The 23,241-nt window shown below is 35.2% G+C and overlaps 2 protein-coding genes across 3 annotated transcripts in view; one reads left to right on the top strand and one right to left on the bottom strand.

Moving 5' to 3' along the window:
• The window catches only part of LOC141450850 (cyclic GMP-AMP phosphodiesterase SMPDL3A-like), a 577,559-nt gene that overhangs the window by 143,183 nt on the left and 411,135 nt on the right, over positions 1 to 23,241 (top strand). The gene's annotated exons all lie outside the window — the stretch shown is intronic.
• Positions 740 to 20,745, bottom strand: LOC141450849 (uncharacterized). The gene is made up of 12 exons (XM_074121694.1): positions 20,591 to 20,745; positions 19,215 to 19,401; positions 15,597 to 15,659; positions 12,939 to 13,046; positions 12,107 to 12,294; positions 11,762 to 11,879; positions 10,616 to 10,828; positions 4,098 to 9,330; positions 3,726 to 3,790; positions 2,946 to 3,117; positions 2,539 to 2,678; positions 740 to 934 (listed from the first exon to the last, which is right to left on the bottom strand). The coding sequence occupies exons 2-12, from the start codon at positions 19,398 to 19,400 to the stop codon at positions 857 to 859; spliced, it is 6,564 nt and encodes a 2,187-aa protein (XP_073977795.1). The 5' UTR covers position 19,401; positions 20,591 to 20,745; the 3' UTR covers positions 740 to 856.

Raw genomic sequence — 23,241 nt, 5'->3', positions numbered from 1 at the left:
CAAAAGTTATGCTAATTGCAAATCTCGATACGCAGCAAAATTATCTCAAAATGGCGGCGCTTCCCCCTCCACCGCGCGCGATGTGTCACAGTTCTCGCTTATCGTAATGAATTCTTTGATCCTTTAGCTATCCAGTGGTCTAATTTAATTTTGGATGTAGACGATAGATTCGAAACTATAATGCCAAACTGTATCCCCCGATTTTGTTATCATTAGATTTTTTGGATTGCCGCCATATGATTCAAATTTAAAGACTTATTCACGTCAAAACGCAAAGATTTGTTTTGAAATTAGTGAAACGGAATTAAGCCTCAATAAAGTCAAAAATGCTTCAATTGACTTTTCCTTTCTTTAATCTTCTTAACGTGGTCTACCACAATTATTTGAAATATTTTATCATTAAAAAAAAAAAAGGGATTTTGTAGGATTCGTCGGGAAATGCAACCATTGTGTGTGGTTCCATCAGCTACAATATTAAATGTTCTAATAAATGTATTCCCAGAATTCCAAATTTGACACACAAAAAATCAGTTAATGGGGGTAGGCGATTTTACAAAAATTTGTTTTGTTTTGTTTTTGAAACAAGTTGACTTCGAAACTCACAAATATCTATACCTAATAAAATTAAATTAAATACCCTAAACACCTGGGTGCTTTGATCAATGCGCTATATCTAATTTTTTACAAAAGTTCTTATTTTGGGCGTCCTTATATTCTAAATTCAAAGGCATTACAATAATATTTTTGCAATTTTTTTTTTTGTTTTAAATTAATTATTCATTGTTACAAAGAAGTGCATCGGACATGTGCTGTGAAGTATTAACCAGACATGACAAAAAGCATAAATCAATTTGTTTTAAAATCTTGGCTTCAATGGTTTCACTTTGGATAATGCAGCTTGCAATTTTTTTTGTTCAAATTTAGGAGGTAGTGCCTGAAAATAGAATTGAAAATGTTACAAATAGTTATTAATATTTTTGCTTAAAATAAAGTATTATTTTTAAGACTTAAGAAAATACTGTTACGGTTTGTTTTCAAAGTCGTTAATTTGTTACGAATTTTAGATTACTTTACAAAATATAAGTAATTAATATTCTCAAATTGAATTCATCTGTGTGCCCATAGAGAGCTACGTTCTTCCGGTACCAGAAAGTAGCCTTATAAGATCACTTGTTTGTTTTTCTTCAGCTCTCTCGTATTGGAAAAGAACAGTAGTCATGCCAAGTTACAGATGTAAGCTGACACCGAGAAAGCTACAACTCCAAACCTCCCAACTTGTAAAACAAGGAATTACGTTCTGTCAGCGCGTGAACGTTGACACCCCAAAGCGAAGCGTAAGGCGGGGCGCTATGCGCCAGCCGATAAAACCGGAAGTGGCGTAGTAGGTTCCAGTAATCGGAAATATGTAGTTCACAATTAAATACATGCAAATATATATATAGAGAGTAGAGCAGAGGTAGGAATGAGTAACACTTACCCTTGCGGCCGGAAGTGAAGCTCCTGAAGCGCAGTGCTAGAGGTATAAGGGCGAATGCCAGGACAGTGGATATGGTAGAGGTATAAGCGTCTCTAAGGAAAGCGGAAATAGTACATGTATATGCGTCTAGAAGGAAAGCGGAAATAGTAACTGTATATACTTGTCTGAGGAAAGCGGAAGTGGTAACTGTACTCGTATATGCGTGCCGGGGGATAAGCGTAGCGGGGGGAAGAGGGAAATCTCAGGAAAGGCGTAAGGAAAGAACGAACCTTGCACCGGAAGCGGGTCCACGGAGTGGCCCGTGAAGCGTAGAATAATTGGGGTGGTGTCCCTGGATGGCAATCGAGTGATGGTACGTGTATACCACCAAGGCGGAAGCAAAGCGTAGCAGCGTAGAGAAGCGGTAAGAAGCGCAGTAAAACCAGCAGGCTCAAAAGCACATACAGCAGACCAAGCACCGTACAGGAAGCTGGTCAGTAGCGGACTCCCTCCATAGATAAGGAGGTGACACTATGGTCTAAGAGAAGGTAGAGGGGGTAGTTGGGTAGCGTGAGAATGGCATAGAATAACATAGAAAATAAGGTAAAATAGATACAAAGCTTCAGAGAATAAGAATAAGGTTGTAAATATACGCGAAAAGCTGAAAGTCCAACCAGCGGAGGCGAACGTCAGTACGCGCGGGGCGATGGGCCGACCAGCGCGAAGTCATAGCCAGCCGAACTGGCCGAACGTCCCCGATCGCGACCGAACACGTTCATCTGGTTGAATCAGATTTTTGTATCGAATCACTGACTGGGGAGTAATATTCATCATTTCTGAAGACTGATAATTAATTCATCGAAGATTTTTCTGTACCCAATTTAAGTCCTGTTTTTATTTTTTATTTACGTTTGCCTAGCTTTCTACCTAAGAACTAGGTCATCTTCTCGGCTTATACTTATTAATTAACGACTCCAATTTGTTTATAAGGTATGATTTGGAAAATATGAAAGAAACGAACAGATTATTATCACAACCTGAAAGGTACCCTCTCCGTAAAATATAAAATATTAGCGGTTTACCTCACGTGCTGCTTGGTCAGCGGCTTGCTCGCATGGACATTTTCCAAGTTCCTCACCTTCTTCATCCGGCTTTTCCGGGAGTCTTTTTAATTCAGTTTCTTGTTTTTGTATTTCTTTCAGTTTATAACTCAGATCACAAGCTGTAAAATTTAGTAGCAGCTATTTATTTTGGTCTCGTTAAGAAAAATTTTTGTTCTATTAATATTGAATTTAGAGATCAAGAACTATGAGATAGGTTTTGAGAGCCTTATTCGGTTTGAATCCAGCTGCTGATCCTTAGATTTCCTCTTCCTAGGAGCTTCTTACAGTTCATTGCACTGAAAAAAGCTCTGGTTCACCAATAAACTTAGATGTTGACGCGCCTTAAATCATTAAAAAAAAAAAAAATCAATCAATTAAAGTTGGACCTTTAACCGAAGCTATTCCTTCTTGAGTTGCTATCTTCGTTCTCTTCTCTTTCATGGCTTGCTTCCGGGTACCGCCGTGAGACCTTCGGCATACTTCACACTGTCTAATTAGTGAATCAGTTGCTATTGACACTTCTTGGTGCACTTCAGCCAGATCGGATAAATTGCATTCCTAAAAGAAGTTCAAAACTAATTTAGGTAAATGGTTTAGATTTGCAACATTACTAGTTATTCGTAAAAGAATCATCCTTCAAAAAAAGTGAGGCTTATTTCTTTATATTACGAACAAAAACCACTTAGGATGTTCTTTATTATTCAAGGGGATAACAAATCGAAATCTCCCAAACAAGTCAAGCGGTAATCAAAGCAATCAGTACCTATCAAGTCAACTTCTGGCTAGAACAAGACTCTCATCAAGTTTGGAACTTCCAATAACCTCGGCTAGATGCTAAGCACGCGACGAGACAGTGGACGAATTGACTTACGAAGGTTTTTATCAAACTTCTCATTGTCCTAATAAAACCCTTGTGAGCAGGGCTTGCGGATTTGCCCTGATTCATCGGTCAATGCTGGCTAAGCTGGGATATTACTAATAGATCCCTATTGGGTCGTGATGACAATGGGCTCTTTCGCTCATTTCCCTTTTTGCATACTTTTTTCTATCTCGAAAGTTAAGAATTCTATTATCGTATTCATCACATATGCTCCTTTTTTAAAATCAATAGAACTACCTTGGTAGCTCATTAAATATTGAAAATATATACTTTCATAATGAAATACCTCCCATCCGCATGCCATTATCTTCTTCAAAATTCTGTTTGCTTTAGTATCTGGTGGCTCCATCGCTGAAATCAAAAGAATGGTTTAATTTTCATTGATAAGTATTATATTAAATATGAAACTATGTAGAGTGAACGCTTCTGTTTCCTGAAAATGCATTCCTAACTTCGTATCACGTTATGAACTCAAATAACTTCAATTTCTTTAATCCAAGATCTTGCACGGGGACAAACATTTAAAGGGCTGTGACTATCTTACAAGGGACTATCCTCCTTAAGACTATCTTAGCCATTAGGGAGGAGCTACTTGTAATTTTCTCCACTACAATGAAGGCAAACTAATGTAAAATATTTAAATCAAATTATAAAATACCTTTCATTGTTTGAATCAACTGTTTCAGTTTCTTCATTTGACATTTATAAAGTCCATTTTCAGTCTCCAGAAATTGTATTTTACATCCGTATTTCTTCATTTGGATTTTCTGATCATGGATAATGCCATTAAGTCTATCGATTTCTGTCAGGCTATCTCTTCCAATATTTTGGAATTCTTTCAATTTAGCTTCCAGTAAGGATTTCTGTGTTTTTATGTCTTGTACGGTTGTTTTCAGTCTTTGTGATTCAGATTGTAAAGCATCAATTCTATAACGTCCAGCTTTCACTTCATTCTCCAGCATTATGTTCACTTGTTTACATCCGTTCATTTCATCCTTCAATACGGAAATCGTTTCATTCAGTGCTTCTATTGAGCCATCTCTCTCTTTTATTATCTGTTCAGCTTCCATCCTCTTTGCGTTGGATAGTTCCGCTTTCTCGATCGTTTTATCTAAATCAGTTCTCAACTTTTGAATATTTTCCAAAGCATCTTTCAAATCAGCTTTAGCTTTAGTTTTCTCTCTTTCTAGTGCTTTCACTTGCTTTTTGAAATTATTATTTTCTGTTTTTAGTGTTTTATTCGTATCAGTCAGGGATGTTACATTAGTCTTCAGTTCAGTCAGCTCAGCTTCCATTGATGTCAATTGTGATTTGGTTTTAAGCAGTTCATTGTTAACCTCTTTTAAATTATATCTCTCACGTTCTAATTGATTCTTTAACAAACTGTTTTCTTTACCTAGATCACCAAATTTCTTTGTTAACTGATTTATTTGCGATTTTAATTGTTTGATCTCATTTTTACAATTCTGTTCTTGCACTTGTTGTCCAGCTATCACGTCTTTTAGTTCCGCTATTTCTTGATTCAGTTCTTCTATTCTATTTTCGCGTTCTTTTGTTTTATTACTTTCTAATTTAAGTTGTTTCAGCAAGTCCTCTATTTGATGTTTTAATTCCTTTATAGTACTTTGCAGAGTTTCATTTTCATCTTTCAGTTCTTCTATTTGCTCTTTTAATTTTTCTTGATTCACTTCTTCGTCTTCATCCTCTGACATATCTTCCATGTTTAATTTACTTTTCAACTTATTTTTCTCCTCCTTTTCCTTTCTTAAATCGGCTTCAAGCTTTAAAGTATTTGTTTCAGCATCTTTCAAGGATTTATTTAAATCATTTATTTGTTTTTTCAGCATCTCAATGCGATCCACATCTTTTTTCGATTTGTTCTCAGCTGCTGTTAATTTTTTGGCCATTTCTTCTAAATCAGCTTTTAATTTTAAGTTTTCTTCTTGTAACGCATTCAATTTAGCCTCCACTTCAGCACAACTGGCGCTGCTATGGACAAGTTCACCTTTTACTTTATCCAGTTCCTGTTTGCAAGATTTTAACTCTTCGGTGCAATTATTTAGTTGAGTTTCTAACCCTGCATTTAAATTTTCTAATTTCGTCATTTCTTTCTTCATTTCTGCAAGTTTTGTCTTGAGATCATTATTTTCATTTTGGCACATCTTCAATTGGTTTTCCAAACTTTTCTTCATCTGTTCTAAACCATTGATCTGACCATTGGAATTGTTTACGACACCCTCTAAACCGAGTAGTTGAGTTTGTTGGTCATTCATCGTTTCCTCCAGCTCTCGTATACGATTCTTTTGTTCTTGCAACTGTTCCTTTAATGTTCCATTTTCTCCTTTAAGCTCATTTAAATTGTCCATAGCTTTTTTCAATTCTCGTTCGAGTCCTGTTTTAACTTTTAAGCATCCTTCCAGTTGTTGTTGGAGCTTTTCAAATTGAGCTTTTAATCCATCATTATTCTGTTCTAGTTGTTTAATTCGGTCTTCATCTTCTCCATGCAATTTATTATATTCATCATTTTCTGATCTCAGTTTATCCATATTCATCTTTAATGTTTTATTATCATTTTGGCACTGCTCTAATTGTTGTTTCAGCTGGAATATGATTCCCTCCATGTCTTCTAAAGTTTTTTTTAGTAAAACTATTTGACTGGTTAGTTCTTGCACTTCATTTTGCAAGTTCCTAACAGTGTTTTGCAACTTTGCGTTATCAGTTTTCAATTCTGAAATAGTACTATTCAGCCTCTTATTTTCATCTCTACAAACGCCTAGTTCTTCATCTTTGTCATCCAACTGTTGACTTAAATCCCTCATTTTTTGTTGTAGCTCCTCAATCATCCTTTTTAAATTATCATTATCATTTTGCAGACCGTTTGATTCCGCTTCTAATCCATTCTTTATCTTACTCAAATCAGCATTCTCTGCCCTTTGTTTTTTTAGTTCCTCGTTTAATTTTAAATTTTCTTGTTTTAGTCTGTCGAGTTCGTTGTTCAATTTATCGATCTGATTTCGCATCGCAGCCAGAGTTTTCTCCAATTCGCTCAACTGCGTTTTACATTGTCGATTCTTTTCTGCTTCTTCTTTTAGCAGTGCTTCAGTTTTTTCAAGTACATTTTTAAGATGTTCATTGTCATTTTTCGATTTCTCTAGTTCAACTTGCAAGTTCTTTTTCTCTAAATTTGTGTTCCTTAACTGATCTTCAAGAGTTTTCTTCTCTATTTCCGCAGCTTTGGCTCGTTTGTCCAAAGCAGCGTTTTTACCTAGCAAATTGTTCATTTCTTGTTGTAAACCTTCAACTTTATTCTGTAGTTGTTCCTTTTCTTTTGTTGACTTCGCCAATGCAGCATCTTTTCCAAGCGAATCAGTTTTATTCTTCAGGCCCTGCTGAGATTCATTTCTTAGTTGATTCTCTAATCCATCTCTCAGAGCTGCGAGACCCGCTACCTCATTGTTTAGAGCTTTAACTCCTGCCTTTAGTTTTTCTATCTCGGCAAGAGCATCTTGCAGTTGCTGAGCACATGCATCTTTTTCTCGTTTTAAATTCACGTTTTCAGTCCTTAATTTGTTTACTTCCTCCTTCAACTGGCCAGCTTCCGCCAAAGCGGCACGATTTTGTGCTCCAGCTCCTTTGGCGAGATTTTCTAATTCTCCAGATTGTTTCTTAGCTTTTTCAAAATCATCAGCTAATTGTTTATTTAGTTTAATTTTATTTCTAAGATCTTCTTCTAATTTGTCATTTCGATTCTTTAAATCATTCCCTTCTCCTTCCAATTTAGCGTTTTCATCTTTTAGTTTTCTAAGTTGGTCATTCAAGTCACTCATGGCGCTCTCTACACCCATTCGAATTTTCTCACATTGTTCAGTTTTGTCTTTCAATTTTTCAATTTCATTTTTCATGATGTCATTTTCAGCCAGAGCTGCCTTTAGCTGACCCTTAAGTTTTTCAATTTCTTTTCCTATATCGTCGAGAAGTTGTTTTTTCTTAGCCAATTCTTCATTGGCCTTATTCAAATCTTCTTGGGCGATTTGTAAGGCACTTTCTATTTTATTTTTAGCAGACAACAAATCTTTGTTTTCTCTCTCTAATCTTCCGTTTTCATTGTTCAATTTTCCTATCTCGTTTTTACAATTTTCAACTTCACCTTTTAGACCATCAACCGTTTTACTTAGCCTTTCAACTTCGTCATTCAATTTAATATTTTCATTCTTTTTTGACAGTCCGTCTCCAAGTTCTGTTTTTAATTTACTATCCAAATCATCTTTCTCCTTTTTCATATCATTCAACTGCTTATTGAGTTGCTCAGTCTGGTCTTTTAAGGCTCTGTTTTCTTCTACTCCTCTGCTTATTTCTCCTTTACAATCATCCAATTGCTTTTGTATGTTGCTCAATGCTTTTTTTAAATCTTCAATTTGATCTTTCAAATTTTTGTTTTCATCTTGAGCATCTTTCAGTCGACCGTCTTTCAATTCCAGTGCTTTTTTTAGATTTTCATTGTCATTCTTTAACGCTTCATTCGCGTCCTTTTCCTTTTGTAAATCTCTCTGCAATGCATTTGAATCCCCACTCAACGAATTTAATTGATCGTTCTTGTCTTTAAAGTCGTTTTGTAACTTTTCAGCATCAGCTTTAAGAGTAGAAATTTCTTTTTTAGCGTCTTCTAACCCTTCATTGGTCTTTTTTAGGGTATCTTCAAGTTCTTTATTTTTATTTGATAAGGCTGCTTTTTCCATTTTTTCTCTTCTTAAATCATCTTCCAGTCCTTCTAATTGTCTGTATAAGTTGTCCATTTTTTGTTGTAAACTATCTATTTCTTTGTTCAATTTATCTTCTAAATCTTCTTTTTTTCCTACTTCGTTTTGTACATCCGCTAATTTTTTTTCAACTGAAGACAATTGTTCTTTTAATTTATCAATATCTTCACTTTTCTCTTTATTTTCTTGTTGACAGTTTTTCAGTTGGTTTTCCAGACCGTTTATAGCCTTCTTCAATTCAGCTATTTCTCGATTTAAACGACCTATTTCTCTTAGTTCGCCCATCAGTCTACCATTTTCAGCGTTGCAGTCTATCAGGTTTCTATTGGTATCATTTATAGTTTTTGTCAGTTTGTCTATTTCATTGTTTAGGTCCTCTATTTTGCTTTTTGCGTTTTCTAAATCTTTTTTCAAAAGTTCATTTTCTTCTTTTAATTTATCAAATTTCTCTTTTTCTTTTGACAATTCTTTTTCTTTTATATTCCTCATGTGATCACTGTCAGCCAACGCTCTCCTGAGAAAGTCCACATCTTCTTTTAATGGTTCGAGTTCCCTTATTCTGGCATTGAGTTTCTCAATTTCGTCGTTTAGTGTTTTATTTATTGCTTGTTCTCTTTGCATTGTAGCCTTCGCATCCGACAGTAACTGAGCCAGCTTGTCAATTTCATCGGTCGCAATTCTAAATTTGTCTCGCAGATCTTGAGCTTCTTCGGCTAATTTATCTCTTTCTCTTGAACAAATTTGTAGATCTTGCTTTGTCCTTCGATGATCGTCTAATATCTTTGAAAGTGCATCTTTGGCCATATCTGTCGTTTGAGTTAAAAAGTTGCACGTTTTATCGTCTAATGCTTTTGCCAAGGCATCTAATTCTTTTAAGCGATTTATTTCATCTTCCTGTTCTTTCATTTTGTTCAGCATATCTTCTTCAGATTCAGCCATAATGCTAACTAAATCTTTAAAATAATCTTTATTATCTGTCATCTGTAATAGATTTTGTTTTAGCTGATCTCTTAAATCCTCTAATAGATCTACCATTTCATTGGCAGATACTAATTCCTGCTCAACGTTTTGCAGCTCTTCGCTCTTTTTTTTCAAATCATTTCTTAAATCTTGTATCAGTTCTCTCATTTTCTCCTAAAAGAAAGAGAAGACAATGTTTAAAAACCAGCACAGGTGGGCGCTGTTTAAAAATACAAGTTAATCATAAATTTAATTGGTTAAATTTTAATCAGAATTAAATCGTTAATCAAATTGTTTTCATCACTCACAATATGACTTTTCAACTAATTGTTTGGACCACGTTTTGGCGAGGCCACCTTTCTCAGTATCTCCAACAAAAACATTTCAATTAATTTTTTTCAGACTTGGACTTCACAAGCAAACTACTCACTAAACCAAGATAGCTCCACCCTTACACTCACATTTAACCGTGTTGGTGACTCACTAGTCCTCTACATAGAACCACTTTATACTCTTATTTTACGAGGGTTAAATAAGGTTTTCTAAACTTCCATTTTAGATATTTTAAGATTTTACTACCTCTAAGTATTTAATTATTTAATTTCTAACAAACTTCCAAGAATAAAGAAAATGAGGTGGTCATATTCATGAATTTAAACGGAACATTCTGTAATACGAGTTAACCGCCATTGCTGAAATTTATACAATATGCTTGGATAGTGGGAATGCCCGCTCATACTAAAATAAATAAAGATGATCCAGTGAATTATCTTTAATTCCCACAAAAGCGAAGTGGACCAATTGGGATTTTACCTTTTCTAACCACGCCTCCTAACAGCTTATTAACAGGAAAAGAACTGTCCATTTGTTTTGGAATCCTGTCCTGCCACCTCTAACCCAACCTAGTTTTTGCCATAAGCTGGTCCTGCAGCCTTCTTGACCTAAGTTTAACGGCCTTCTAAGCCAGGAAACGAACAGCTACTATCAGCAGCTGCATTTTTCTTTTTAGCCAGTTTTCCTCTACTGCGAATTTCGTCCATTTATTGCAGCCTTGTGGAGGGGGGTCTACCATTAAAAGAGCTACTTGATATTCTTTTATTCTCTTATCACTCCTGCAGGAGAGTTTTCACGGAAATACTGCGCTGGAAAAAGACGTTTTTAGGATGTCGAAATTTGTGCCACGATTGAGCTATTTGATGAAATCGGTTAACTGGATACTCTACTGAAAGACATTTTCCACTTTTGGCACTTTTTTTTGGCACCCAAGAAGATTAGTTCAAACTAGGACCGTAGATTGGGCTGAAGTTTAAGCTCTCCTTTAATATGCTATGATATAAATATAAATAAAAATATTATTTCATTGAAAACGATCCCTGTTACTAAAGCTTGCATTACATTTTTTTTTAAATTTTTTTTGTTTACAAGTGTCTGCACCAATCAAATCATGGCATTAAACTACCTGTCGTTGATCCGCACTTTCTGATAATTGATCTATTTTATCGATCATTCTTTTAATTTCATCCTCTTGATCACTGAGAGCGTTTTTCAACTCAATATTTTCCTTTTCCAATGCTTTTCTTTCGATTTCACTCAATTTTAAATCGTGTATTTGATGTTTCAGTTTCTTGATTTCATCTTCCAATCGTTCTTTGTCTTTATTACAATTATGATCCTAAATTTAAAAACAGTTAAAATAGTAAATAATATTAAACATTTTTAACCATACCATACACACTGACCTTCACATCCCTTTTGTCTCTGATCTAATAATGTCTCGCTACCGCAAATTTCACAGCCTCCTAGCTCTCTCCATCCTAATCTTCTTGTACAACAACTCTCCTCTCCTAACCTTCCAGACAATCCTCCTCGTCGACTGAAGCGGAAATGGCCTAGGGACCTACTGATATGAGAGCAATCTACCAAGAAAGAGTTCCATCAATGGGTGGTTGCTCTTACTTGACATTCATGAGAACTTAACCAGTTTCCTCAAATTTACTTGATGCAACATTTTGTTGCAGTTGTAAATATGACTAATAAAGTAAAAAAAAAAATAATAATATAAAAACGGAAGTGATGAGTGATTGGCATAGTTGTTAGAGTACTAGTTTCTAAACGCAGGGAAGCTCAGATTCAAGTACAGCCATGCATGCTGTTTTTAGATTTTCACCTGCTAAAAAGGCTTTACACTCACAGTCTGACAGAAGGGGAACTGGAGAACACTAACTTGGGCCAGTTCAGTGAGAAGGCTCCAGATGGTCAATAATGTCTCTTGACTCACCTTAAAGATATAATCGGGAATTGTGATTGGATCCAACAAGTAAAGTTGTTTTAATCCATCTTAGGAGGATGATTGCACTTCATCTTGCTAAGTAATCATGCTTATTTTCGACTTTAAATGGAAATATCCGTTTCCATTCCCTGAATATTCACAGGGTTTTTCCCCTAAAATAATAGAAAGTGACGGAATTGTCACTTTACTAAATCAAGTTTTCAATTTTTAAAGATTTTTTTTCGAAAACAACGATTTTCTTAATTAAATATGAGATCTACATCTTTTCTATTAATTTTCTATTTTCAATGTTATTAAATAAAAAATAATTCTTACACTTGGCTTTTCACATTCTGCTAATTTCTGTCTCAAGTTTCTGTTATCATTGAGGGCTTTATCATATTTATTTATAAGGTCTTTTATTCTTTGTTCCATTTCATCCACAAATGTTTGCCTTAAAAACCAACAAATAAAACCAAATATTTAATTAAAAATATTCCATTTGTTACCTATCAGATCCTATTCGCTTATCCTTGTATGCCACTAGATACTGCTTAATTCAGCCACTGTATTGCAAAATGGTAAAGTCGAAATCTCTTACCTACACCAAACTGAATGAATCTACCTCTGATAATGCCAGAACGACCGAAACCGGGTCAAATTAAAGTAATTCCTACTAACCTTATTTCTAAACAGTTTTTCTGACTTTGAACTTCTTCCAGTTTTTCTATACTTTCCGATTGGTTTTTCACTATTCCCGCTAAATGATTTCTTTCTTTTTCATAGAATTCTTTTTGTTCAGCAAGTTCTTGGACTAGACATCTTAAATTTCTTGTCTCTTCGTTAGTAACATCGCATACAGATTGATCCTAATATAAAAGTTTTATTTATTTATTTATTTTTTTAAATAATTGTTAATTAATTTTTTATTTTTAATAACTGCCTATAGTTTGTAAAATAGAAAAGAATAATACAAAAAGAAAACCAAAAAAATAAAATAAAAAATAGAGAGATTCAAGCAGAGATTTCAATGAATAATACATTTTTTAAAGACCTACTGAATAATTTTAAAGTTTTATAAAAGCGTGCTCATGCCATTTATGGCCTCTTTGAATTTTTCATCTTTAATTTTAAAGATAGAATACTTAAAGGGAATTAAAAATAATTTAAAAAGTGAAGAAAAAAAAGATGATAATGCAGTGAATTGCTCAAACGGTGGGAGAGGGGGAGAAATAGTCTCAGGAAAAATCTGCAATGTTAAAAGTGGAGAGGAAAAAAGTTTACTTTATTCAACAAATAATTAAGAACATCCAGAAGTTCGTAATTATCGACACTTCAAGTCGATTTTAATTAAGGGCAATTATGGACAAAAAGTTACTTATCTTTACTAATTCTAAAATTGGAGATAACTCCCTGTAAATAAAACAAGTTGACTAAAAAACGATTTAGATAACTTTCTTTAAAAAAAAAAAAAATAACCAGCATTTAGAATTATTTTTCTAATCAATCTTACCTTACACAGCTTCTTTCTTAATTCTTCTTCTGATTGTGTCAACGGTACATAGGCTATTTCATCTTCAACTTGGCCCAAAATGTTTACAGCTTTTTTGCCAATTTTATTCTGAAAAAGTGATGTTTAGGTAAATAATTATTGCTTTTTCTTCTTCTTCTACTTCTTCTTTCTAAAAGTTCTACTGCGGCGAATTTGCGTACAATCAAAGAATCCAATAGTCTTTCATCAAACAAGGAAAGTAATAGTTATAGTTTTGAGTGATTTCTTCTAAATCTTTCATTTGAAACTATCAGTTGCACTTACTCTGCTATTCAGGCGCCACGGTAGCCGAGCGGTTAAGAGGCGAGACCTGGAAAGCCTAATATGCATTGTGGTACTGGGTTCGATTCCCAGTCTTAGGCCTTAGATTTTATTTAAAGGTTAGTAACAGAAATTTACAGTAAAGTACCTCCGTCCACGACACCTGGTAGTTGGACGTAAAGTCCGCCAGAAAAAATAGGCAATTACTTTACTTTACTACTCCGCTATTCAGCTGCACTGAAGGCCCTTTCTTCCTTCAGAACCACCTCTTCCCTCGTTTGGGAATGTAAAAAGGCCCTAGAACAACTGGTCCGGCATAATAAAGTTCGACTGGATTGGGTGCCGGGCCATGTAGGGATTAAGGGGAATGAAATAGCTGATCAACTGGCCAGGAATGGAGCTAGTACTCCTTTCATTGGCCTGGAACCTGTCCTGGGGATCACTAATGGTTCGTGCGGCTCACAGAGACTGGGATCTGGAGAGAACATGAAAAGAACTGGGTGATGCTTCCCTGGGTTTAAACACAGCAAGAGAGTTATGCCCTTGTTGTGTAAACAAAGAACCAAAGAGACTCTAGGCTTGGGTAGAAATCAGATTACTCTGAATTTACAGGTCTATTCACGGGGCATGGCAGGTTCAGGAAGCACCTGTACAAAGTAGGGCTTATCAGCTCGGAACCGTTGTGCAGATTGTGCCAGGAAGAGGAGGAAACGGCCTCTCACTTGTTATTCGACTGCGATACAGATATCTTTGGAACTTTGAGGCCAAAGGAGATTGTAGCGCAAAAGGAACTGGTAGGTTAAGTCCTCAACCTTTTTAGAAGGGAAGGTTTCACCTATTAGACTTAAAGGGGAAGGCACAATAAGCCTCTTGTGGCAGCGGTGCCGTGGGTCATAGGTCCCGCCCCGCTTCTTATCTTAATTTTACTCTGCTATTATTATTTTTTTTTTTTTTGCAACAAATCAAACTTAGTTATCCTTGGATTTCGAACTGGAGAAAACCCATTATCACATTTTTATAACCATTGCACCGAAACCCGTGCCTAATAACTCATCAGCAGAAACCCATCAAACGGTAAAATGACTTTACATTTAAAAATTTTTCTTGAAAATGGTTCCAACAATTTGGCTTATCTTTTTCTAAATTCTAAGGAAAATTGATTATTTTTTTTAAGGGTTCTTAAGAAATGGCCATTTTTCATCTTACTCTCTAAACCAGGAGTCAAACTTACAGTTCGTAATGACTGAAAGTTTTGAATATAACTATAAAATATGTTAATGACCCACTTGGTTGATCTATTTATATATTTTGTGTTCTGTTACAGGTGAGCATTCACTGTATTGATAAATTTGGATCAGATATTTGTAAGTAAACCATTCAACCAGTTTAATTATTTTAATAGCAAAATATGATCGAAGCGTCCATTGAAATAAGGGGCTGCCATTTACAATGTAGTCAATTTCTTATCGTAATAATATGTATCTGTAAAGACTGATCACTTCTACAGGATTCTTGCCATTCCTGCGGGTATCCCAGCCCAACAACACAAACATATCCATGAATAGTTCCAACACTAACCACAATATGCAAAAAGAAACTTGCAGAAACTGCAAAATATAGATTTAAAGAGTTTTGGCAACGCTATCAGGGAGTTTTGAAACCAAATACTGCGCAATATTCCGAATACTTGGTCAGAATTCTTTTTATCCCCATATCAGTTATAGCTTCTGCGTTCTTGACTACTGTTTTGTTCGTCTTAGAAGCAGTCAGTGTTGGAAGCTGTATAAGTAAGAGTGGTTTCTCTGCATGGACCTTATTAACCAAATTCTAATAGATATCCAAAACCATTTCCACATTCAAGAAAACAATATTAAAAGTCTTCAGATTCCCACACATCGTACCCCTATTCTATTACGAAATCATCAATTAAACCATTTATTGCTTCCGGGCCAGACAATGAACTAGAAGTTCTCCTAAGTAAACTTCCCCCCTATAAGATGCTCCTAGTGAATCACTTCCTATGTACCATTTATCAACTGAGTCATCAACTTGTTTTCATACAGATTTCCGGTAATACTCCTTTTCACAGAAGACATTGTTTCCGGAGTCATGCTTTTATAGGGAACTAAACTTAATCGAGTAAAAGTTCAAAAGTAAAATTTTTGAAATTCTATATACATACTTATTTTTTTTATTGTTCTACATATAATTACAATCACGTGAATCATGAGGATAGCGTTTTACTATAATTATTGATTAGGTGATTATTGATTTTACTTCATATGTAGAGAATGAGTTTTAAAATATCTTGTGACATGTTTACTAAATTTAAATAAGTAAAAATGAATTTGAATTTACCTCTAGATTACTTAGTAATCCGAATAAAGTGTCAAATGGAATATAGTTTCCATAAGTGGTTTTCTGAAACACAAAACAATGAAATACGTTAATTGCGCCGTATTAATAGATGTACTTTAAAGACTTAGGGAAGTATTGGTCCATTGGCAATCTGTTCGATAATCAAATATTAATTGAATTTCCAAAAAAAATGAGCGAGCGAATGAAAGTCCCATTCTATTAAATTATAAGCTGATTTGATTCTATACAATTTTGACGTTGAATTAAATTCAAGCGAAGCATTGTGTAGAGTAGTACTGTAATTCAAACTGTTAATCATTTTTCAATTTTCAATTAAAAAAAGAAAAAACACAATATCACTTTTCCAATGATGAACAGATTTTATCAGTGAAACTGTCGGTGTTTGAAAATCATTCATTAATTTCTCATCTATTTAATGCATCTGTCTTGTTCGTGCAAATGAAAAACAATCCTCTCTAGAGTTAGACCTGCGAAGCTAATATGTATTGTTGGTTTAGTAGGTTCGATTCCCGGTCTTAGGCCTTGGATTTTACTTAATAGTTAATAAAAGAAATTTATAGTAAAGTATGTTTGCTAGTCGCCTCCGTCCACGACACCTAATTTGGTAGTTAGACGTTAAGCCCCGCCTGAAAAAATAGGCGATTACTTTTTTTTTACTCCTCTCTAGAGTTTTATATGCATTTTTAATCTTAAAGTATCACTATCAACTTTGGTTTCATACATATTTTACCAAATCTACGTTATTCTAAATATTTGGGCAGTTTTTGGTCTTAAAATAACGAAGTGCATGCGACGTTTAGTAATATAATAATAATATAGTACAACCCCGATTAACCAGCCCTCGGTTAACCGGGATTCGGATTAACCGGGATCATGTTGAGTCATCATAAGAACACCTGGATCGGAGCCGAAACAAAAGTTAATTTTCGGTGGCGACAGGAAAACTTTTTGTCTTCCGATGTAACACAATAGTAGGCGTGGCAGCGACTCTTTTATACCTGATTTTCTTGAAGGATCATTATGTATGTAAAAACCCAAAATATGGTGCAATTAGTACTGAATTTCTTGGGATTTACCACGGTCTTACAAAAGACCATGGGATTTACGTGTCGTAAATGGTTGATTTTCAACTTCACGGTTATATGTAATATTTTTATGAATAATTACCGGCATTATTAATAAGAGAGCAGCCTAATCTCAAGTTAGTCTTCAGTGTTAATCAGTTCGTCCTACAGAAAACATCTTTCGTTTGCCCCCTTTCGGTCGAATTTTTATTTCACTTACGCAATGGAATCCGTTAAGAAAACTGGTGCTAAACGTAAACGTATTCGTTTATCTATCGAAGATAAAATCCACATCATCGAAATTTCCAAAAAAAAAAGGATCAAGTGTAAAAAATATTACCGAGTATTGTGTATTCGGTTTAACTGGGATTTCAGCATCCCAGGGTGGGTACAGCCTGTGGTCAGCCCGGTTAATCGAGGTTGTACTGTAATAACAAAGATTATCTAACGGCTATGAGGATTGATGGTTCGAAATAGAAGTTATAAAATTAAAAATAATGAAATGAAAAATAAATAATACACGGCGAACATGAGCAAATTATATATAATACTGTAAGAATATTGATCTCTGAAGATGATAGGAATTCCTGTTTAGTTCTTAATCAATAAAATGATCTGGAGTAGAACAGTAACATCGTTTAACGTTAGATGCATCAAAATGGATACGCTAGTGTCTCCTTCTCTCCCCCAAACTCTGCACACACACACACACACACACACACATATACACACATTAACAAGAAGTCGCAGATGATGCTTTGCAGCATCCTATTTCTGAATTCAGAAACGTGGAGGAATATCAAACATCTTTTAGACGAAGTAACATTGATCATACTTTCTTTATACAGTTATTAAGAATTCATCTCTTTAAATATTAATATTAATGCATTTTTCTTTAAAAATAGCTTAATTTTCAACCTCGTCTAGACTAAAGATTTGAAAAATCTCTAATCAGTATAAAAATGCATTTAATACTGGTCTTAAGTTTCAAACAAAGCCCAAATAATTTTACATTTATTATAAGTAAAACTTTGTCTTAAATTAGGCCAAGGTAGAATCAATACTCCTTTACCGTAAGCTAGATTAATGATTCAAGTGTTGATGCGTGGTAAGATTTGTGGCGCCACTGATCAAATATACAGCATCAAGAAATGTGCTGTTTTTTTTACGTTCATTGCATTCGTTAGATATTATTTATTGAAAAAGAATAATGTGTTTTTCTTGAAAAGTTATTGTGAATGAATTGGCTTTAAAATTTACAGAATACTTTGAAGTAATTTATGATTAAATTTGAGCCTCAAAATTCTTTTAGCTTTAATTATTTAACGAGTAGAAATAGGCAGTTTCTGAGCCTATTGTGACTCAAGTCCGCCATCGTACAGAAAGGCCCCTTTCTGCTTAACTAATAATTCCTTTTTTGTCTATAATTTCGTAAATAGTCGATAGTCCCCAGTACTCTCTTGAGAGCGCCTCGAATACATAAATATAATGTTGGCAAAAAAGTGCACCTTGTTCTAAATAATGGTACACTGATTCTCTAACTCGTTCATCTAACCCCTTGCATCCAGGACTGAACTGACACGAACGTACCCATTCATTACTCTGTCAGAATTCTTAATTGCATCCATTAGAATGTAGAATCTAGAATTAGAATCTAATCCTTTTGTCTAGCTTACTTTTATCACAAAAGTTTCAGTGACACCAGAACGATCCTATCCTACCTATCCTAGAGCTTTGTCGTCCCTTTCTCATTGCTTTCTACCATAAAGATAGTTTGAAGCTCTTCTGTGCTTGGCAGCTGTTAAGTCCTTTATTCTGGCATACAATTGGAGGTACATCTCGGTTCGCTCAATGCTTTGAGGACAGTCTGCCCACCCGAAAAGATCTCACAACTCTCTGCCACTTCTCCAACAGGCAGAAGCATCTCAGCCTAAGAGCCTCAAAACTCTCTTTGTAGGCAAGGTTCCAGCTCCTACTTTCAGTTGAGTCTTATACAGGACCATCAAAGTAACTAGTGCCGTTATTCTCCTCCATTAATTGCGGCTACTCTCGCCTAGACGGGTACCATAACTATTTTTAACGTCTCTCGAAAACCCCAATTCTTACAACTATTTAGAGAACGTAAATTGGTTTCTATTAATCAACTAACGTTAAATTTCAACACGACCACTCCTAAACATTTGTACCATTATCTTGTTAAATGAAAGAGAAAGTAAATGTTCAAAATGGTTCGCAAATTTGTTGAATAACAGTTTTGAACAAGTTTAATTACAAAATTGAACTTTAATTGCGGAAAATTGAAAAGAGCTGGTCGAAATGAACTGTTGACATAATAAAACAGTTGTCAGATGAGAATTTCATGGAAATTAATAACAATGAAAATTAGCTAGTAGTTTCCATAACGGTTACCTTGGTATTCATTCATTCACCAATTTGTTTAGTTATTCATTCGTATGACCAGTTTTAGGGTGATTGTAACATAATAACATTTCATTGATAACTTGTATTTAATTAAATAATATTTGAGACTTACTGATGCGTTGATTGTATCCTTTAATAGTTCAGTTTGATCTCGATCATTGTTGGTCCAAGCTCTGACATCAGTGGCTGATGTGGCCGCTTTCAGACGTCCATGAGATCTCTTTCTAATTAATGGTGCCGGTTCTCGGGATTTATCCCGAAACAGATCTAATCCCCTACCTCCAGCGTATGTGGTCATCCTTGAATTTAGAGAGTTCCTTTTTTACTAAAGAACCGGGCTAATACTGTACTACTTAGTTTTAAATTATTAAAAAGAAATTATTTCTTTCAAAATTAAGTTAAGTAAGTGAAATAACTTATATTTTGGAGTAAACTATGCATGGCTGACAAAAATCGACTGCTTACTCGATTTTTATGTTTTGGAGGAATAAAATTAGCTCTTAGTTTCATTTTCTGAAGTCTGGTTTACTGGGTTAGGTTTTGAAAAATCTTTTCTTTATCTTTGCTAAACGTTTTGGATACGTTTTGTGCCCTCATTAGTGGGCATGAAGGTGTGGCACCGTGTAAACTGTGTGATGAGATTGTGAAATCTTAGAAATTCTAAATTATAATCATAAAAATACTTTGAATATCACAGTAATATTTTATCATTTCACAGTAAAAGTTGGGATATGCAAGTGATGTTCGACATGGGTGCTTGGAGTGAAAGGCGCTTCAGGCGATTTATGAACTCTTCATCGTGAACGGTGTACTTTTTTAACGGGTCAGAGAGAGAGAGTACGCGGACCTCTATATCTAAATATTTTCTTAATTTAGACTGAATTAGATAGTGGACGACAACTATCGCTGGAAGGGTTCCTCCTAAAGACAGAGCGGCTGTTCTAAGCTTCGTTCGAAGACTCTTGGAGTTTTTGGGCTGAAGAGATGGGGAAAAAAAAGATGGCTTAAGCCTCATACAAGTCCATAACTCTAGCCTCTGGTGGTCAAATAGCCCAGCTTTTGTAAAGCCCCTCGAGCAGCCAATTATTGTACTTACTAAAGCATGCTCTTTTGCCGATGATAACTTTACGGAAAAATTTCCACCTCAGAGGCTCAGGACTAAGAGAAATCTACCTGAGCTAAATACTCTTAATTTCAGCACTTCTTGCAAAGATTGATGATGTTCCGGCTTAATATTATACGGTTTTGCTTGTGACACTCTTTGTCAAAGTTATTTCCGTCTCATTACCCCTGTTTTCGCAGCGGCAAAATAGGGTACTCAAAATCCCAAAAAAAAACATTGAGCCCACCAAATACCAAACAATGAGCTCAATAACCGATATAGCTAAGCATTACCGGCGAAGAACTCTCGAGGTGTGTTTAATGCAAGTGAAGACATTTCGAAACCTTTTTTCCCCCACTCTCATTCTCAAAAATTCAAAAAATTACCTTTAAATTTTCAATTTGTGGCTTTTACCACCACTTATAACTGTGATCTCCTTCACTAGTCGTTCCCCCTTCACTAAAAATTAAATTGATTTATTTTTATTCATTTAAATGCAGTTAAAATCATACGGAATTTGTCAGTTGAATTTTCTTTACTATGGTAACTGGGCAAAAAACTAATTAATCTTTATTGGATTCTTCTCTTTTTCTTGTCTTTTTTTTTCTGAACGAGAAATGATAGAACATCTTTAACAATAAAATATCTAAATTTTAAATTAAAGACCTGGCCTTCGTAAATTAATTGATATAATTCAATATTGATTTGTCACAACTTCCTTTGTGAATCTATTTCAATTACTATTCTTGGTCACATTACTTTCTCTTGCCCTTAACGAGTGGAAGTACAGTGATCCTGTTTTATTTTATGCAATTTTGTTTAAGAATACGAGGGTCGTTTGAAAAGTTCGTGCAAAAATAAAAACTACTTCATTTATTGGGGTAAACCTTTTTTATTTTTCAACATAGTCTCCTTTTAGGCTTATACACTTCGTCCAACGCTGCTCTAGTTTGTTGATCCCTTCCGAATAATAGGATTTGTCCAAGTCTGAAAAATAGCCATTCGTTTCTGCAATCACCTCCTCGTTTGAATAAAATCTTTTTCCCGCCAGCCATTTCTTCATATTGGGGAACAAATAGCAGTCCGAGGGAGCCAAGTCTGGAGAATAGGGGGGATGTGAAACGAGTTGGAACCCTATTTCCATTAATTTTGCGACCACAACTGCTGAGGTGTGAGCTGGTGCGTTGTCGTGATGGAAAAGGACTTTTTTCTGGGCCAATCGTGGGCGTTTTTCTTGCAGCTCGGTTTTCAAACGGTCCAATAACGATGAATAATATGCACCTGTAATAGTTTTACCCTTTTCCAGATAGTCGATGAGGATTATTCCTTGCGAATCCCAAAAGACAGTCGCCATAATCTTTCCGGCCGAAGGAACGGTCTTCGCCTTTTTTGGCGCAGATTCCCCCTTGGTAACCCATTGTTTAGATTCAGGAGTGTAGTGATGTATCCATGTTTCATCCACAGTTACGAAACGACGCTTAAAGTCCTGCGGATTCTTCTGGAACAGCTGCAAACCGTCCTTGCAACACTTCACACGATTTCGTTTTTGGTCAAGCGTGAGCAATCGCGGCACCCATCTTGCGGATAGCTTTGTCATGTCCAAATGTTGATGCAAAATATTATATACCCGTTCATTCGAGATGCCCACAGCACTAGCAATCTCACGCAATCTTCACTCTTCTGTCATCCATCACCATATCATGGATTTTATCAATGATTTCTGGAGTAGTAACCTCAACAGGGCGTCCAGAACGTTCAGCGTCACTTGTGCCCATATGGCCACTCCGAAAATTTTGAAACCACTTATAAACTGTTCTAATCGAAGGTGCAGAGTCACCATAATGTTTATCAAGCTTCTCTTTAGTCTCCTGAGGCGTTTTGCCTTTCATAAAGTAGTGTTTAATCAACACACGAAATTCTTTTTCGTCCATTTTTTGAAAATCACTCGACTTCCTCGATTCAAACGAATACCAAACACAAAGAAATAGACCGATCTGGCTGAAACTTGGTGTGTGTTCTCCCAAGAGATGCTACTAACTAAACATAACCTCGATACGCGCCAGTGGTGCTATCTCTCTGACTTTGCACGGACTTTTCAAACGACCCTGGTATTACGTAAAATGTCCCTTCAATTTTGCATACAGACTACAGAAAGTAAGATTCAAGTTGGATGCTGCAAAGTTTAATGTTCTCTAAAATAATGGATTCAATTTCAATTTACAAGTTGAATTTTTTTTTTTTTAATATAGTCTCAAGGAGTAGTTAGACAAAAGAAAACATTTTATGCCGTCGTTGTTGTATAAGGGTTGATCGTCAAAAACTGCACGAAAAAGCGTAACGTTGAAAAACACCCAACTTTGACAATTTTTTTCTCTTTTTCTATAATTCCCAAATTTTCTTTATAATATAGGGCAAATCCTCCTTTATGACTGTAATTTTTTCGTAATAACATAGATTAATTAGTTTTCGAGAAAAACGATTCCAAAAATGGGCAAAAACAGCATTTTCCAAAATTGTTCTTGTTGTAGTTACCTTTTTTGTAAACTGCGTGGCGCCTAAACGCGCGAACCGATTCTCATGAATGAGGTGTCATTCGATTCGGAATTTTATGTTGATGTGCCTTTTGGGGGGTCTCGACGCTGTATATCAAATGGGGGAGGAGTTAGCCCCTTGCATATAAAGCCCCCTACAAAATTATTTTTACTATTATTATTATCTTCTTTAAGGTGAAAGTAAAAAGTAACAGTAGCAGTAACAGGTGAACATTATTTTAACCGACTGTTACCGGCCAATCCATCTGTTTATTAAATATTCAGTTTAACCCTGAATAAGGCCATTCTTCTGCTGAATCATCGATTGAATACTGACTTTTTAATACGATTTTTTTTCCATTTTCTGATTCTCTTCTTTTCTAACTTCTGTTTTATGTTTTTCACCTCTCTAAGAGAAAATACTAAAAACGTGTTACTTTCAAATGAATTTCCAATCCTCTTTTTCTGTCAATGGAATATTTGTAATTCTTAAACCATCAAATTCA

This window comes from Rhodnius prolixus, unplaced genomic scaffold (assembly GCF_049639745.1).
Source record: "Rhodnius prolixus isolate KJV_2025 unplaced genomic scaffold, Rpr scaffold_8, whole genome shotgun sequence".
Lineage (NCBI taxonomy): Eukaryota > Metazoa > Arthropoda > Insecta > Hemiptera > Reduviidae > Rhodnius > Rhodnius prolixus.
This window is presented reverse-complemented; position numbering and strand designations above follow the sequence as displayed.